Source organism: Acinonyx jubatus, chromosome A1 (assembly GCF_027475565.1).
Source record: "Acinonyx jubatus isolate Ajub_Pintada_27869175 chromosome A1, VMU_Ajub_asm_v1.0, whole genome shotgun sequence".
Taxonomy (NCBI): domain Eukaryota; kingdom Metazoa; phylum Chordata; class Mammalia; order Carnivora; family Felidae; genus Acinonyx; species Acinonyx jubatus.
In genome coordinates this window covers 18,990,872-19,003,831 of record NC_069380.1, presented here as the reverse complement: position 1 = coordinate 19,003,831, position 12,960 = coordinate 18,990,872, and the positions used below count along the sequence as shown (strand labels likewise).

Below are 12,960 nucleotides of genomic sequence, written 5' to 3'. Positions count from 1 at the left end.
TGGGAGAAGAAAATGGCAAAAGAAGCTGGGGGTGTACTTTCCAGATAGCTTCTATTTTTGTGTGAATCAGTGGCATTCTGAGGAGGAGGGTTGGTAGGGGACTTGAGAAAAGTGGTGAAACTTGTAGGGAATGAAAGAATTGAGTTGCTTAGGAGCCCATGCTGCCCATGCTGTGGGCAGCTGAGGTTGGGGGCCGTCGGTATGCAGAGGCACTGACCCACACAGGTGCATTATTTTCTCCACCAGTGCTCCGCAACTTGGTGCAGCAGCTGGTAATTCACGTTTTGGTTTACCTAGGGATGGACTTTTGCTGTAGATCGGGGAAAGGAGTATGGCTCAGTACTAAAGGTCAGAGAGAGGTTATTGGTAAGAGAATGGTTTATGTAATGGATCATAAGTGTAGGGAGAGAAGTGAGGCCAGGAGTTGGCTGGCATATGGGGAGAAAATAAATGGATGAGTTGGGGAATCAGAAATTGCAGTGAGGTTGAGAAACCAGTGTAATAATATTGGCCGAGTGAGAGGAGAAGAAAATAGGCTATGAAATTGAATATTCATAAAATAGCTTGAAAATAGGCTATGAAATTGAGTATTTCAGAAGAGGAGCAGCTGCAAACAATGGTAAGGCTTTATATGTTGGATGGGCACTGACATTGCCCAGTTGGGCCTACCTGTAGGATGGTAAGGAAGACTGAGACCCAGGTGCTAGTGACTGATGACTGCCACAAGGTTGGAGGATGGCAGTGTTGAGGGGGCATTAGGCGGATGGTCTGGGTAGATGGCATGGGCATCAGAAGAGTAGAAGACACCTTGGATATCACCCTTAGTAACATACCTATGGATATTTATCCTCAGACAAGGGAAACAAAAGCAAAAATAAACAATTGGGACTACAAATAAAAAGCTTTTGCTGCACAACAGAGGAAACCATCAACAACACAAAAGGGCAACCTACTGAATAGAAGATATTTGCATATATCTGACAAGGGGTGAATATCCAAAAAATATAAAGAACTGACAAAACTCAACACCAAAAAAAAAAAAAAAGAAAAGACAAAAACAAAAAACAACAACAAAGAATCCAATTCAAAAAGGGCAGAGGACATGAATAGACAGTTTTACAAAGGAGACGTACAGATGGCCAACAGACCCATGAGGAGATCGTCAAGATCACTCATCATCAGGGAAATACAAATAAAAACCACAATGAGATATCATCTCACAGCAGACAGAATGGCTAGTACGAAAAAGACAAGAAATAGTAAGTGTTGGTGAGGATATGGAGAAAAGAGAGCATCTTGTGCACTGTTGGTAGGAATGTAAATTGATGCAGCTACTGCAGAAATACTATGAAGGATCTTCAAAAATTAAAAAAATAGAAATATGATATGATCTAGTAGTTCCACTACTGAGTATTTACCCAAAGAAAATGAACACTAATTCTAAAAGATATATGCACCCTATGTTTATTGCAGCAGCATTTACAATAGCCAAAATATGGAAGCAACCCAAGTGCTCATCAGTAGATGGAATGGATAAAGGAGAGGTATTAAGATAAGTGAGACAAATACCACCTGGTATCATTTATTTGTAGAATCTAAAAAACAAAACAAAAAAATTAATTCTTAAACAGAGAACAGACTGTTGCCTAAAGGAGGTGAGTGGGGCAGATGGGCAAAATAAAGAAGATTAAGAGGTACAGACTTTACAGTTATAAAATAAATAAGTCATGGAAGTGAAAAGTACAGCATAGAGAATTTTTTTTTTTTTAAGTAGAATTTTGATCCGGAGGTGAAACAGTTGAAAATGGCAATCAGGAATGAGAAGAGTGAGGAACACTCCGTGCTGCTGGTCTTGTTTGCTTATAAACAAGTATGCATCACAGCTTCCACACAAGAGGGTGGGCAGGGGAAGCCGTGCCCTGCAGGAGATCCAGTCCCCTCAGGTAAGGCAAGGAAGGAGGCTAAGGGAAAGGTTCTGGATGCCGAGGAGTTTGGTTATCCCATTGGTGGGGGGGAGCAGAAAAGACAGGGAAGCAGTGGGAAAGTGGGTTATGGACATGACACACAGAGCTGGTAGCGGTAAGACTTAGGGGGGCAATGGGACAGGACAGGTGACTGGAAGCCCCTGAAGGGTGGTCAGTGACAAAGACGTAAGAGAGGGGAGGCCTGGTGGCATTAGGTGGTCTCAGTTTCCTGGGTATTTCAGTGGCAGTACAGGCTGAGGCCCCAGCTGGTGTCTGAAGCTTGGTGAAACATTTTGATGACCATGGGACAAAGCAGTTGGAGACAGCAGGGAAGAAAAAGACAAATCAACACCCCACGGAAGGAGGCAAGAGAGGACAGCTGGAAAGAGAAGAGTGAGCAGAAGAGGCTTCAACCAGGAAAGCAAGTTCTTTGACATTAGAAGGGAAACTGGAGTTGCATTACATTACCTAAACACTTGTGCTTGTCTCCGCAGCACATGTACTAAATTGGAACCATACAGAGATTAGCATGGCCCCTGTGCAAGGATGACACACATTCGTGGAGCGTTCGCTATTGCCTAAAGACTTATTTTCACCTGTTAATTTCTTCAGATATGCGAACTGAGCTACAACCTGCCTGAATCATTTTGCATGTCAGGTTTTAATACTTGATAGGAATTTTCTGATGTACATCTCAAAGGTACATTTAACTATAGATATCCCGTGTTCACCTTATCTTGATCTTACCCTGACACTTTCCTTATGCTGCTGCTTTCTATGTGGAACATTTGAGACACGTGTTAGCAGGAGCCAGTGAGCCCCAAAGTCACCTCTGATTGTGGTTTATCTGCTCACCTCATTTCCGTGTGCCTTGGTGTTTTTTGTTTGTTTTGTTGTTGTTGTTGTCGTTATTGTTTTTGTTTTTTGTTTGGGGTTTTTTTTTTTTGTTTGGTTTTGTTTAAGCTTCCAGCAGAGACACGTGTGTTAAGACCCGAAATCCCAGTCCTTGTTTACGTTTTTTTCTAGAACTGCTAGATAATCAGAACCTTAAAACCGCGCAGAGAATCAATACCAGAGAATACATTTGCTCTCCCTTGTCTTGTAGCTTTCCAGCCATCCAGTGCATCCCCTCTTCAGCCCCAGGGTCCGGTGAAGTCCAACAACATCGTGACCGTCACTGGGATTTCCCTGTGCTTGTTCATCATCCTCGCCACCGTCCTCATCACGCTGTGGCGGAAGTTCGGCCGCACCCCGAAGTGCCGCACGCCGGTTCGACACAACTCCATCCACTCCCCCAGCTTCCGGAAGAACTCGGACGAGGAGAACATCTGCGAGCTGAGCGAGCAGCGCGGCAGCTTCTCGGACGCGGGCGACGGGCCCGCGGGGGGCCCGGGGGACGTGGGCATCCCCCTGACCTACAGGCGCAGTGTGCCCGCGGCTCCCGAGGACGACGCCTCTGGCAGCGAGAGCGTGCAGTCCAACGCCCAGAAGATCATCCCCCCGCTGTTCAGCTACCGCCTGGCCCAGCAGCAGCTGAAGGAGATGAAGAAGAAGGGCCTGACGGAAACCACCAAGGTGTACCACGTGTCTCAGAGTCCCCTGACAGACACGGCCATCGACGCCGCCGCCGTGCCCCCCTTAGACGTGGAAAGCCCAGACGAAGCCGCGGCAAACAAGTTCCGGATCAAATCCCCGTTTCTGGAGCAGCCGGCGGGCGGGGCCGCGGCCAGGCCCCCCTCCAGGCCCGACCACCCGGCGTGTCAGGCCAGTTGCGCCATCAGCCCCAGCCAGACGGTGATCCGCAAGTCAGCCACGAGGCACGTGGGCGGCAGAGGGGCGCTGCCGGAGAGGAGCCACCCCAGGGGCTCCCACTTCAGGAGGACCGCTAGTTTTCACGAAGCCAAGCAGGCCCGGCCGTTCCGGGAGAGGAGCATGTCCACCCTGACTCCACGCCAGGCCCCGGCCTACAGTTCTAGGACACGGACCTGGGACCAGGGGGAAGACAGATTTCGGCCTCACAGTCGAGGCGCCGCCCCGTTTCCCGAGAAACCGGAAGGGGCGGGTGCAACCAGAGGTCCATTGAGCCCTGCCCCTAAGTCCTACACCCTGGGGCAGCCCGTGAGGAAACCAGACCTGGGGGACAGCCAGGCAAGCTTCGTGGTAGGAGGTGAGAGAACAGAGCCTCACAGATCTCGGAGGGGACCGTCCCCCAGTCACAGGAGTGTCTCAAGGAAGCAGCCTTCCCCCACTGCCCCCAAAGACAGCTACCAGAGGGTCAGCCCCCTGAGCCCTTCTCAGGGTAGAAAAGACAAGTGTCAGAGTTTCCCAGCCCACCCTGAGTTTGCCTTCTATGATAATACGTCATTTGGCCTCACTGAGGCTGAGCAGAGGATGCTGGACCTCCCGGGCTATTTTGGGTCAAATGAAGAGGATGAAACCACAAGTACTCTCAGTGTGGAGAAGTTAGTCATCTAGACCCACATCAGCCTGAGACTTCATACAGCTGGGGTCCTTTGCCCAGCTCCTGGTATCAGCTGCTCACAGAGCTCTACGGACTGTTTTGTATAGCTGTCTGTACATTAGGATTGGGTGGGGAGGGAGTAACTCAAGTGTGTGCATGTGTTTTAATTCATAAGGAAGAAGTTACTTATCTTGAACGTTTCCCTTTGTTATCCTAGTTCTATTGGTTTATTACTAATAACCACAATAATAAAATTTAAACAAGAGTGAAATAGGGCTAGGTCTCTCATGTGGATGTGAAAGGACAAGATGTGACTTGTAAGTATTAAGTGCTTTGAACACTTCGTTGGCAGTGTCGGACATGAAGTAAATTTGGAAGTCTCAACTATAATAAGGGCTGGAACAAAGCTAACTTTGTTTATTAAGTTGTAAATAAGAATATGACTCCTACAGGGGCAGTACTGAATGAGTTTCATGTTTGGCAGATCAAGTCAATTTTGACTGGTATGTACTAGACTACCTAGAAAATGCTGATGCCACAAGATATTTCAGAAGAACCTTTCATGCTAGAGTTGGGTGATATCTTAATGTTTTTTATGCAACAAAGAGTCCTGGTGACTTGACACAAATTAGGTGAGTTGATTCTGCTTTGGATAAATAATATAAGAAGCTGATTGTTCAGGTAGTCAAATGAAGACCTATTCATATACTCATTGTTCGGAGCAAAGAGTATACATTTTAGAAAGGAAAGTATTGTCTCCTGAGAGAGTATCATCTAGAACATGGGTAGTGAATGCTGATAAGGACGCTGACTGGCATTAAGGTTCTGACCGTGTGTGCCTGGACCAGACTGGCAGCCAAGACCCCAGAGGGTGTCCTTCTGAAATCAGTGTGTATATGTTTCTAAAGATGACTTTATCATGTTACTCAGAAAGTATGTGAATTAATCTCAGGTACATGGGAAGCAGGTAGACTAGACTGTTTTTAGTGCTTAAGTTTTTTAATTGGAAGAACGAAGTAAAGGAAGTAGAAAAAATAAGTCTTTTAGAAATAAATCTTTTGTTTTCCGGTTCAATCTGCCTACCACCCTTTTCAGGTGAAGAATGGGAGGCTCAGGGAAGGGAATTAACTCTTGCAGGATTAGATGGACAGAGACTCCTATTTTTATTCTAATGGCCATTATGCACGATGCCATCACAGCCTTTGCAACTCTTCTCTGACAGCAGGGACCTCAGGAGAAAGCTGGCCCTTTCGGCAAGAAGAGGGCATAGAGAGATGCTTTTACTAGCTTTTCCCAAAGGAAGGAAAACTTTCTACTGCTTGATGTTACGACTGGTCTTGCAGCTTGCTTTGTTTGGAAGCGAGGGCTAAGCAGAAAAACCTAAAGGTTGGGCTCTTTCCCTGGAAGTCTGTCATCAGGTATCATGTGGGCAGTCTTCAATCTGGTGTACTTCCTTTCAGCCCTAGAACCTAATGCTTTATCTGCATACATTTGAGTAGCTGCACTTCTGGTTCACCATGACGTCTTTCGCGGCCACACCCACCTTGCCTTTTACATTGTTTTACTTCTTCCTTGTAGAGTTTATCAGGATATCAGCCTGCTGGTGAAGGTTCAAGGACCACCGGAGAGAATGGAATGAGGTGGGACAAAAAAAAAAAATCACAAATGCAAATACTGTACTTTTTAAATTTTCTCTTTTATTGTTGCATTACCACTTCATTTGTGCCATTGTCCCAAATTAAAACATACTTCCTTTTGGAAATGCTTTCATAATGACATCTACCTTTCAGGAACAGGAGGAGTAGATTATTCAGTGGTATCTGACAGCTGTTATGTGCTGATGCAAAGAAGAGGAAACCAGGCTTCTTAATCTACATTTTCTTGGTTTACCATATTAGAAAGCTTTGTTCTCTTTCCAGGTTCACAGGCTTGCATGCCAACTTTTGAGGACAGAGGGCACATGCTCACTTGTTCCTTACTTCACAGTGAATTTCCCTACAGTGTCAGACTAAAACCGAAACAGACAAAAAGAAGGTGAAAATTAGAGAAAAACACTATGAACAGAAAGATTTGCATTCCAGTGATGTTCTTTCCCAATATATCATGCATCTAAATTAATGTAACAGTGAAATAATATCAGTGTGTAACCTGTTCACCATCTACCTAGCACAGTTTTCTGTGGCTTTAGTCAAAAGCCAACTTTACCATTCAAAGTTAAGCTAATTTGGCCCTTGTCTTGGAGAAAGAGAAAAGTAGATATTTGTCTTTGGCGGATAAGTGATAAACTTCATCAGAAATAATCTCCTATAGAAGAATATGTTCCAAGTGAAAGAATAAGACAAAACCTCAGAAAAAGACCTTAATGAAATGGGTATAAGTAGTTGCGTGATAAAGAGTTCAAAGTAATAGTCATAAAGGTGCTAACTGAAAATGGAACAAAAATGGATGAGCACAGTGAGAACTTAAGTAGATAGAAAACATAAGAAAATACCAACCAGACTTCTGGGCAGATGGTGTAGAAGGAGGAGTATGAGGATTCTGAGTTTACCTCATCCCACAGGCACACCTAGATAACAGCCCCATCAGTGCAACTAACCCTGAAAACAACCCAAAGTCTGGCAGAACAGGCTTTCCACAGTTAATCATAGGGAGGAGACCACACTGAAAAGAGTGGGAGAGGGGGAGATGTGGTCAAGAACCACACTCCCAGTGAGACTTACCACAAATGGGAGGAAGAAGAGAGAGGAGCAGACCCCACAACAGGCACCACAGGCACAGCAGACCTGCACTGGGAAGATGAATCCCCATAACATTTGGCTTTGAAAACCAGCTGGGCTTAACTTACTGACCTTTTAAACTGTGGAGCTTAATTCCAAGTTCTTCAAAAACAAGCAGGCTTAGCTCTTTGAGAGCAAGAGGACAATCTGAAACTGAGTCCCTACCCTTGAAGAAACAGAATGACAATCCCACCAAGATAAGCATAGAAGCAGCAGTTCAAAAGTGTCTGGGATTTTTCTGAAGGAGATTTATTTACTAATCTCAGAGTGTGTGCTGGAGAGCAGGGATCTTTAGGCAACTTCTCCAAGAACAAATATCTAGTAGAGAACCATTTCTCTCCCCTGCCCTCCCAGCGTAGATACCTGGACACCTGCGGATACCAGCATGGACACTCCACCTACCTTGCTAACGCCACGTGCTCCATCCCCACCTTCTCCTGAGGGTCCCTCTAACCTGCCCCACTCAGCAGAGGTTCCTCCAAAGTTCCTCCTGCCTCCTCTCATCCTGCAAGCAGCTCTGGCAGGAATTGGTGCCACTCTAAAGTGGCTCCTGCCTTGGGGAGAGGGAAAGATAAACACAGACACCACTACACTTGCAGTGCCAGCAGCCAAACCGTATAACTGGCAGTGCAGAGAGAGTGCCCTGCCAATCAGTGTGTCTGTAGCCCCAGCAGGTGGACTGGGGGACAGGCGTCTGATCTGACTGCTGGCCCCACCCACCAGCAAAAACCTCTCAAGGTGCAGTACACAGGGAAAGCCCTGCAGTTTGGGGGGCTGCAGCCCTGGTAGATTGGGGACAGGCATCTGGTCTAACTGCTGGCCCCATCCACCAACAAAATCCTCTTGGGGAAGAGACAGAACACCCCACAGGTTGGTGCTACCGTAACCCCAAAAGACAGATGGCGGACAGGCATCCGGTTTGACTGCAGGCCCCATCACCAATGAAAGCTTCTCAGGGGACAAGGTGGGGAGAATGCCCTGCAGTTTGGAGTGACAGCAGTGACAGCAAATGGGCTGAGGGCAGGCATCTGGTCTGGCTACTGACACCGCCTAACTAGAAGCCCGTAGCAACTCCAAACTGGCTCCTTAACAGTACAGGGTCCAAACCCTGCTTACAACAAAATGGGCCATTGCAGATGACTAGACTGAAAGCAAACCAGGCTCAGCCATGACAATAAGGTGCACACAACCCATACAGGAAACCAGAAGTGCCTGGTTCTGGTAAACGGGACGTTGCACTACAGGGCACCACAGGACTTCTCTTTCATAAGGTTACTACTTTGAAGATAAAGAGACATAGCTGACTTTTCTAATACATAGACACAATGAGTTAGACAAAATGAGACTGAGAACTGTGTCGCAAATGAAAGAATAGGACAAAACCACAACAAAAGAGTTAAATGAAAGACAAGCAATATTCCTGATACAGAATTCAAAATAATGGTCATAAATATACTTACTGGACTTGAGAAAAGAGTGGAGGACCTCAGGGGGACCTTCAAGAAAGAGATATAAAATATTAAAAAGAACCAATCAGAGATGAAGAAATGAATAACTGACATGAAAAATACACTAAAGGGAATCAATAGCAGATTAGAGAAGGCAGAAGAATGGATCAGTGAGCTGAAAGAGTAATAGAAAACAACCAAACTGAACAGCAAGAGGTAAAAAGAATAATAAAAAAAGAATAGGTTACGGGAATTCGGTGACATCATCATGCAAAATAAACATTTGCATTACAGGAATCCCAGAAGGACAAGAGAGAGAAAAGGGGGCAGAAAACTTACTTGAAAAAATAATAGCTGAAAACTTCCTGAAACTGGAGATGGAAACAGACATCCAGATCCAGAAAGCACAAAAGGCCCCAACAAAATCAACCCAAGAAGGTCCATACCAAGACACATAGTAACTAAAATTACAAAATGTAGTCATAAAGACAAAAATTTAAAAGCAGCAAAAGAAAACAGTTATGTACAAGGGAAACCCCATAAGGCTATCAGCTGATTTTTCAGAAGAAACTCTTCAGGCAGAAGGGAGTAGAATGATATATTCTAAGTGCTGAAATTACTAAGCCTGCAATCGAGAATATTCTACCCACCAAGGCTGTCGTTCAGAAAAGGAGACATCAAGAGTCTCCCAGACAAACAAAAGTGAACCAGACTTACAAGAAACATTAAGAGAGTTCTTTAAGTGAAAATAAAAGGCCATTATCAAGAATAAGAGAATTATGAAAGGAAAAAAATTCCACAGGCAAATACAAACATAATAAAAGTAGTAGACTGACACTTATAAAGCCAGTACAGAGGTTAAAGCACAAAAGCAGTAAAGTCAATTAAATCTATAAAAATTAGTCAAGGATTTCACAAAATAAAAGGATATAAAGTATGACATCATATACATAAAATGGTGGGAGTTGAAAAAAGAGTAGTGTTTCTAGAAAGGGTTCAAATTTAAGTGACCATCAACTTAATATATAGACTGCTGTATACGTAAAATGTTATACATGAACATACTGGTAACCACAAATCAAAAACCTGTAATAGATATGCAAAAAATAAGGAAAAAAGAATCCAAGCATACCATTAAATAAGCCACCAAACCACAGGGGAAGAGAGAAAGAGAAGAAATGAACAGAGAAAAACTATAAAAACAACCATGAATCCAATAACAAAATGGCAGTAAGTACATCCCTATCATTAATTACTTTGGATGTAAATGAATTAAACACTTGATTCAAAATATATAGAATGATGGAATGGAAAAAAAGCAAGACCAATCTCTATGCTGCCTACAAGAGACTACCGCCAGGCCTAAATACACACCAAAAGTGAAGAGAGAAAAAAACATTTACCATGCAAATGGAAGTGAAAAGGTAACAGGGGTAGCAATACTCATATTGGAGAAAATAGACTTTTTTTTAAAAGACTATAATAAGACAATGGATGCTACATAGTGATAAAGAAAACAATCCAACAAGAAGATATAACAATTGTAAATATTTATGAACCCAACCTGGAAACAACCTAAATACATAAAGCAGCTATTAACAGATATAAGGGAAGAAATTGACACCAATACAATAATAGTAGGGGACTTTAGCACCCACTTACATCAATAGATAGATCATCTGGATAGAGAATCAACAACAAAATAGTGGCTTTGAATAACACATTAGACCAGATGGACCTAAGAGATATCTTCAGAACATTCCATCAAAAAACAGCAGAATACATAATCTTCTCAAGGGCACATGAAAAATTCTCCAGAATAGTTCATATGTTAGGCCACAAAACAAGACTCAATAAATTTAAAAAATTTGAATCATATCATGTGTCTTTTCTGACCACAATGGTTTGAAACTAGTTATCAATCACAAGAAAAGATCTGGAAACACACAAATACATGGAGGTTAAATAACATGCTACTAGAAAATGAATGGATCAGCCAAGAAATCAAAGAGGAAATTTTAAAAAATGGAGACAAATGAAAATGTGAACACAAGGGTCCAACATCTTTGGGATGCAGCAAAACTGTTGTAAGAGGAAAGATTATACCAACAAGGGCCTACTTCAAGATGCAAGAAAAATTGCAAATAAACAACCTAACCTCGTATCTAAAGGCGCTAGAAAAGAAAAACAAAGGCCAAAGCCAGAAGAAGGAAGGAAATAACAAAGAGCAAAAATAAATGAAATAGAGACTAACAACCAAAACAAAATAAAACAAAAATGAACAAACAAAAACAATAGAACAGATCAATGAGACCAGCAGCTGCTTCTTGGAAAAGATCAACAGAATTCATAAACCTTTAGGCAAACACATCAAAAAAAGAAGAGTGAGAAATAAATAAAATCAGAAATGAAGGAGGAGAAATAATAGATACCACAGAAATACAAAGGTTTTTAAAGAATATTATGAAAAATTATATGCCAACAAGTTGGACAACCTAGAAAAATGGATAAACACCTGGAAACAACCTCCTAAAACCGAATTAGGAAAAAATAGGAAATTTGAACAGATTGATTACTAGCAGCAAAATTCAATCAGTAATCAAGAAAATTCCAAAAATACAGAAGTCGAGGACCCGAAGGATTCACAGGTGAATTCTCCCAAACATTTAAAGAAGAGTTAATCCCTATTCTTCTCAATCTATTCCAAAAAAAAAAAAAAATAGAAAAAAGGAAGCATCCAAATTCATTCTATAAGACCACCATTACCCTGATACCAAAACTAGATAAAGACACTGCAGAAAAGAGAACTATAGCCAATAGCTCTGAAACTCAGATGCAAAAAGCCTCAATAAAATATTTGTAAATCAAATCCAATAATACATTAAAAAATTCACTAACGATGATCAAGTGGGATTTATTCCACGGATGCAAGGATAGTTCAATATTCATAAATCCATCAATATGGTATATCACCTTAATAAGAGAAAGGATAAAAACTATATGACCATCTCAATAGATGCAGAAAAAACATTAGACAAAGTAAAACATTCATTCATGATAAAAACTCTCAACAAAGTAGGTTTAGAGAGAACATACCTCAACATAATAATGGCCATATATGATCCATTTGTGGATAAATCCACAACTAACTTCTTACTGGTGAAAAAATGAGAGGTTTTCCTCTAAGATCAGGAACAAAACAAAGATGTCTACTCTGACCACATTTATACAAAATAATATTGAAAATCCTAGCCACAGCACTCAGGCAAGAAAAAGAAATACAAGACATCTTGTATTTCTTTTCTTCTTTTTTTTAAATAATTGATTGTCAATTTAGCTAACATACAGTGTATACAGCGTAGTCTTGGTTTGGGAGTGGATTCCCGTGATTCATCACTTACATACAACACCCAGTGCTCATCCCAACAAGTACCCTCCTCAATGTCCATCACCCATTTTCTCCGCCCTCCCATGCCCCCACCTCCATCAACCCTCAGTTTGTTCTCTGTATTTAAGAGTCTCTTATGGTTTGCCTCCCTCTCTGTTTATAACATTTTTCCTTCCCTTTCCCTATGGTATTCTGTTAAGTTTTTCAAATTCCGCATATGAATGAAAACATATGGTATCTGTCTTTTTTTCTGACTGATTTATTTCACTTAGCATAATACCCTCCAGTTCCATCCACGTTGTTGCAAATGGTAAGATTTCATTCGTTTTCATCACTGAGCAGTATGCTATTGTGTGTGTGTGTGTGTATACAGGCGCACACACACACACACACACACACACACACACACACACACACACACTATATCTTCTTTATCCATTCATCAGCTGATGGGCGTTTGGGCTTTTTCCATAATTTGGATATTGTTGATAACACTGCTATAAACATTGTGATACATGTGCCCCTACGATTCAGTACTCCTATATCCCTTGGATAAATTCCTAGTAGTGCAATTGCTGGGTCATAAGGTAGTTCAATTTTTAATTTTTTGAGGAACCTCCGTACTGTTTTCCAGAGTGGCTGCACTTGTTTGCATTCCCACCAACAGTGCAAGAGGGTTCCCCTTTGTCCACATCCTTGCCAACATCTGTTGTTTCCTGAGTTGTTCATTTTAGCCATTCTGACTGGTGTCAGGTGATATCTCAATGTGGTTTCAATTTGTATTTCCCTGATGATGAATGATGTTGAGCATCTTTTCAGGTGTCTGTTGGCCATCTAGATGTCTTCTTTGGAAAAGTGTCTAATCATGCCTTCTGCCTATTTCTTCACTGGATTATTTGTTTTTCAGGTGTTCAGTTTGGTA

The 12,960-nt window shown here is 42.3% G+C and overlaps 1 protein-coding gene and 1 pseudogene across 2 annotated transcripts in view; both read left to right on the top strand.

Annotated features, from left to right (window-relative positions):
- The window catches only part of THSD1 (thrombospondin type 1 domain containing 1), a 35,849-nt gene extending 23,444 nt beyond the window's left edge, over positions 1-12,405 (top strand). The window contains exon 3 of one of the 2 annotated variants that reach the window (XM_015069663.3): positions 3,070-12,405. In XM_015069663.3, coding sequence (XP_014925149.3) covers positions 3,070-4,439 — 1,370 coding nt within the window. In that variant the 3' untranslated portion in view covers positions 4,440-12,405. The remainder of the gene's footprint in view (positions 1-3,069) is intronic. The other variant, XM_027064750.2, reaches the window with a different exon arrangement.
- LOC113601195 (uncharacterized) lies at positions 2,443-2,543 on the top strand (annotated as a pseudogene).
- Positions 12,406-12,960: the final 555 nt, after the last annotated feature.